The sequence below is a fragment of the Pangasianodon hypophthalmus genome, chromosome 26 (genome assembly GCF_027358585.1).
Source record: "Pangasianodon hypophthalmus isolate fPanHyp1 chromosome 26, fPanHyp1.pri, whole genome shotgun sequence".
NCBI classification, from domain to species: Eukaryota; Metazoa; Chordata; class Actinopteri; order Siluriformes; family Pangasiidae; genus Pangasianodon; species Pangasianodon hypophthalmus.
Genome location: NC_069735.1, coordinates 15,932,037 through 15,937,852, shown reverse-complemented (window position 1 = coordinate 15,937,852; position 5,816 = coordinate 15,932,037). Strand labels below are relative to the sequence as shown.

Here is a 5,816-nt window from a genome sequence, read left to right as displayed (position 1 = left end):
AAAAGTGCTGCCTTTTTAATGTTGTGCTTGTGTTATTTCTTACTCCTACTCCATGTATCATGCCTATAGCCACCAACTGCCTCCAAGCATTAACAGTGTCAGAATGTTAAGAAGTGTATCAACAAGTATGTGATGTTTGGTATGTATGTTTTCCTTGAAGGATTTTATGAAAGATGAGAATAAGGAAAATAAGGTAGAATGTCATTTTATGCATGTATTAACAGTTAGGATTAAAAGTTAGATCCAAACTATACAAAAAAGCGGGAAGAAAAGGTGCGAAATTATGTGATCATAAAGACAATGGACAGAGTAAAATATGGGCGGAGAGCATCACTATGCCCCGCCCTGAAGTCATGCTGATCGGAGCGGACACTTTGGGGTCAGCCCAGCTAGAAAGGGTTAAAACCCTCGGACACAAAGGAAATTCTGTGAGAGGTCTCTTTTAACATCTTCAGAGTTCTTGTCACCAAACTACTCTTCTCTCCACATCTGGAGAGAGTCTCCATCCACATCTGGAGAGAGTCTCATCCACCCACATCTTGAAGGAGTCTCTACCAACAGCACCAGAAGCTCTCTTCAATCAAAGTCTGCAGGAGTCTCTTCCAACAACATCAGGAGTTTTCATCAACCAAGAGCTTCAGAAATTCTCACCCCTCCACATCATGAGGAAATCATGCTTGCTCCAAGGCTCCGCATCCAGACTAGTTCCTGCAAAGCCTCCAGCTCCCACCTTTGCACAGCTGTGAACTACTCATCAAAGTTTTGCAACCCTACAAGACTCCGCCAGGTTCGCTCCTCACTCTGTTTATCATCCTCATTGGTCTTCCGAGACGCTACTTAAGGCCAACCAGACCGCCGTCCAGTCAACATCGCCGGAAAACCCCTCCAAACAACGACGCAATGAGGGAATCCCTGGCAACACAAACGCAAGTATAGTACCTCCAGAGTCTAGCTGAACTGGTGCATTTAATACAAAGTTTAAAGCCCTTCTAAACGAAGCGAAGGTTAAACTGATAAGTTGATGGTTCTTTCAGGTCATGGTCTGAGAAAATGCTAATGATTTCATTCATTCTCTGTTCAAAGCTATTTTCACCTGTTTGTGTGTGTGTATGCGTGAGTGTGCGTGTGTGTTTATGTGTTAGATTAGTTTCTGTGTCTTAGAATAGTAATAAAGTCTCGTCTGATTTCAAAGGCAAGTGTCTTGTGTCTCTGTGCTTATAATTTACTACCTTAAACTGCCGATCTTGTTACTGTGCTCTTAATATAGTGTTTCACTATATTTAGGATATTACTGCCGGTGGCCACGGAGGTAATACCCCATGCATAATTAATAAATATACTAATTTCTTGTTATCACTGGACAAAAAGTTGTCAGCTGTTAAAAAATCAAGTTTGCACAATTTCCCCTTCTGAGCCGATCTGTTAATCTCCTACATATTTTGGTGGAGAATACAGGCAGCTTAACCTAAACAGCTATTTCCTACACGTGTAATGAGGTAACTTAAAATACACATTTGACTTCTTTTCCATTCACTAACATGAGAATGAGGGGGATTAAAAATGTACTGCAGCCAGCCACTAGAGGGCCTCAGAGACATTTTGGGTTCGCTTTTGTATCTCTGTTATGATTCCCACCCATGTATACACTCGTTAAAAAGGAAGAAGTCCAAAATATAATTCTCACACTAGGACTTGGTTCACATAAAACCCTTTGCTGTAGTGCCATCATTAGGTGCCATCAGTAGCAGGAGGGAGAGCCACCTACTGACCAAGTTTAATCTCTACAGTTTGGTGTGCATGATCAGTTTTAGCAGAGAAAAATAATAATATGAAGACAAAGAAGAAGAAAAATCCTCACGAAAGCAAAAGGGTTCTAAGTATTATGTGCTTGGCCCCCTAATAATTATTATTAATATGGAAATCTGAGTATGGTATGAACTGGGAGTTGGGTAAGGCTCTGTAATTACACATGCAGCTCAGGAACTCTGTTAAATATGTTGTTATAGTTCCTGATCACTGCAAAGGGAGGGGCATTAATTTCACAATATGTCCCTTTAGTGCTTCTTTCTCTTTCTTTTTGTAATAGCGGGGTGTCAGCTGTAACCTGATTTAGTCAGCCCGCATCACTCAGAAAGGACTGACACAGAGCACAAAGGTAGGGGTTTGTATGTGTGTGTGTTTGTGTGTGTGTGTGTGTGTGTGTGTGTGTGAAGGAAGGCAACATACTACATGCAAAAATAATTTTTAAAAAAAGAGTAAAGAAAGTGCTGGCATTAATTAATTCTATTGAAGGTGAAGTAATTAATTGTTTGTCATTTTTATGCCATTTTTGTCCATTTTTAATATTTTCTGAATAACTCCAAGAAAATAGCATTTAAGACTTGCAATATAATGAGTAGAAATTAAATGTAAATAGATAAAATAAATCATTATTAAACTTTTAATGATCAATTCTTAAACCATTATCAAACTGTTTATAAATTGTAATAATAATAGAATAATATTTTATTTTATATATATATATATATATATATATATATATATACACACATAGTATGATGTGCACTTGAGGCTCACACATAGGCCTCAATGTGTTTTTATTTTGTCTGAAGTTTCTTTAAGTGCTTTCTTCAAGTGTAATTTATTGTAAATTGTGCGTGTCGAGCCAATGCATACTTTGTGTACTTCTGTTCATACAGTTAGACGCTATACACACTGACTCAGCTTTGTGTTCACACCCTGCAGGGTGTGTCCATTTTTAATATTTTCTGAATAACTCCAAGAAAATAGCATTTAAGAGTTTGAAGATTGCACCTGCAATATAGTGAGTAGAAATTAGATGTAAATAAATAAAGAACTAAATCATTATTAAACCTTTAATGATCAATTACTAAACCATTATCAAACTGATAACCGATTATAAATTGTAATAATACTAGAATAATTTTTGCTTATAAGCACCATTCAAAGAAACCAAAGCACAAAATAAGAATAGAAAAATGTATAAAACATAATTTTATAATTCAAATATATATATATATGTATATATATATATACAGTATATATATTAAGGTGATTGTGATGTGAGGCTCACACATAGGCCACATTTGTTATCTCAGCAGGTGTTTTTATTTTGTCTGAAGTTTCTTTAAGTGCTTTCTTTACATGACGTTTGTTGCAAATTGTGCGTGTTGAGCCAATGCATACTTTGTGTACTTCTGTTCATACAGTTAGACGCTATACACACTGACTCAGCTTTGTGTTCACACCCTGCAGGTTTACATTCCTTCTCTCTCTTTATCTCTTTCTCTTTTACCCACCCCCACCCCCACACACATTCCTAGTTGTGAATTGTTCTATAAATTTATCAATCGACTCATTAGAGCATCTAACCATTCAGCACTGGGTCACACCTGGGTTTGAATTTCAGTCTTTCTTTTCTTTTTTTTTCCCCATGTTTTTCCACAGGTGCATCAGAATAAGTGCACGTTAGTCACCACCTCTGCTTCAACATGGCTTACGTAATCAATCAGCCTGCACCTCCGCCTGTGATCATCGAACAACCTCCACCTCCTGTGATAGTCCAGTCTGCACCTCCGCCTGTGATCATCGAACAATCTCCACCTCCTGTAATAGTCCAGCCTGCACCTCCGCCTGTGATCATTGAACAATCTCCACCCCCTGTAATAGTCCAGCCTGCACCTTCAGCAGCCATCATCCAGGCTCAGCCAGCTGTAGCAGTGATCCAGCCTCCTGGCCCTGTGGGTAAGATTTCTAAAATTTTTTAACTCCAGGCTGTTGTAATTTACGGTGGCCTGTAAGTGCAACACATAAACACACTGGCAAACCAAAAACTCAGAAACAAAAATGCAACAGCAAAACCCAAAACTCGATAGCAAAATATGACAGCATAAACCAAAAACATGATACCAAAACCAAAAACGTAACAGAAAAACCCAAAACAATGCCTGGAAAATCAAAAACATGCCAGCAAAACAAAAACCAATATGATAAATGCGAAAATGCAAGAGCAAATTCAGAAACGTATCAATAGCATTTGCCCTAATAAACACAGCGCTGAGTTTACGCACTCGCTTCCTGCCTCATCTCACAGCACGTTACAGCAACAGCGAAACAACGACAGTAACCCCACAAATTCAGGAACAAATTAACATTAACTCAAAATGGAAAGGGTGGGGCTTTATTGAACATCACATACTCTAATATTATTGAAAAATAAACGTGTATGTGTGTGTGTGTATGATTGCAGTGATGCAGGCTCCTATGAAATCCGTACCCGCATCAACGAGGTGTGGTTTCTGCCAGCAGCAGATTGTCACAATGACTCGACCCATCAATGGACTCCTCACCTGGGTGGTTGCCGGGACGCTCCTTTTCTTATTGTAAGAGATCTCACACTCTCTCTCTCGCTCTCACACACAGCTCTCACACACAAAAACACACTGCTTTACACTTCCTCTGCCATCTCCCTGCAGCATATGGCCATTCTGCGTGATTCCTTTCTTCGTAAAGTCCTGCAAGGACATCGAACACACCTGCCCCAACTGCAAGAACGTCATCTACATTCACAAACGGATGTGAGATGTTTCACACAGGGGAACCTGGAGAGCCTGGAGAACATCATGAACCCAGATGACGGCTGTAGAAGAATTAATAATCTTGTTTTTTTCATAATATGTAATTAAGAATTTATCATTTAATTAGTTATGCCATTAAAAATAGTATTCAAAGACTTTTTTTGGCTCTCCTATATATAACTGCTTCTAGAGTTACTGAAATCATTGTTCTTTACATGTTCTTACATTTGTGAAAAGTGTTAATATTCTAAAGCAAATTTCTCTGTAAACAATTTCTCAATAATCAATTCAATTCAATTCAATTTTATTTGTATAGTGCTTTTAACAATGGACATTGTCACAAAGCAGCTTTACAGAAATAAATGGATACAGAAAAAAAATATATTGTAAATATGTGAATTTATCCCTGTGAATTTATCCCTAATGAGCAAGCCAGAGGCGACGGTGGCAAGGAAAACGTCCCTGAGATGATATGAGGAAGAAACCTTGAGAGGAACCAGGCTCAAAAGGGAACCCATCCTCATCTGGGTGCAACAGATTATATTATGCGATTATAAATAAATCCCTTCTATTATTGTGTACTATATGGACAAATAGTGCAATTGTGCAACCAATAAATTCATCACAGTTTTTGAAACAAGTCCGGTTGGTTAAAATCTATCCACCGTCAACTGATGGAGTCCTGAGTACAAAGGTGCTCATGGCAACTGCAGCCCCAAAGCCACTACAGCAATCGCAGTCCCAGGCCATTACAGTACAGCTCCCCATATGTGATCCCCAAGCCATCTCCACAGCCCCCAGGTGGCACCATCCCCAGCAATCCAAACAGTTCTTCAGGCAGTCCATATGGGGCCACCCCCAGCAGCAGCGAGCGAACTCAACCGATGAGAACTCCAACCAGAAGTAGGGCATCAGGATGGGTCAGGCAGCGAGGAGGAGCAGAAGGGGTCAGGATCACTGGCATCTCAGAAGTAGCATGTGTAGCTCGATAGAGAGTGAGGGAGCGAGAGAGATGGAGAGAGAGGAAGAGATTGTTAGGTAAGCTTTTGTCCTCTAATAGTTAAGCATGATGTACTTTGCATGCAGAGTGCAAGCAGGGACTCCGGCAAGACTAGCTATGACAGCATAACTAAAAGGGGGAGCCAGAAGCTAACACAGACATGAGGGCACCCTGGGACATAAGGCAGCCAGCCACTCCACTGTCGACAAACCTGAGTG

At 39.7% G+C, this 5,816-nt stretch overlaps 1 protein-coding gene across 1 annotated transcript; it reads left to right on the top strand.

Annotated features, from left to right (window-relative positions):
• Window positions 1-2,023: 2,023 nt before the first annotated feature.
• Window positions 2,024-5,144, top strand: LOC113537443 (uncharacterized). Its single transcript, XM_026931911.3, has 4 exons — window positions 2,024-2,155; window positions 3,469-3,765; window positions 4,271-4,403; window positions 4,497-5,144. Exons 2-4 carry the CDS (start codon window positions 3,513-3,515, stop codon window positions 4,600-4,602), a joined length of 492 nt encoding a protein of 163 aa, XP_026787712.1. The 5' UTR covers window positions 2,024-2,155; window positions 3,469-3,512; the 3' UTR covers window positions 4,603-5,144.
• Window positions 5,145-5,816: the final 672 nt, after the last annotated feature.

Bases quoted from the DNA above. Each gene is read 5' to 3' on its own strand.
- LOC113537443 (XM_026931911.3), top strand. From the start codon at position 3,513: ATGGCTTACGTAATCAATCAGCCTGCACCTCCGCCTGTGATCATCGAA. The intron at 3,766-4,270 runs GTAAGATTTCTA...GTATGATTGCAG, and splicing joins CCAGCCTCCTGGCCCTGTGG to TGATGCAGGCTCCTATGAAA. The intron at 4,404-4,496 runs GTAAGAGATCTC...ATCTCCCTGCAG, and splicing joins GGGACGCTCCTTTTCTTATT to CATATGGCCATTCTGCGTGA.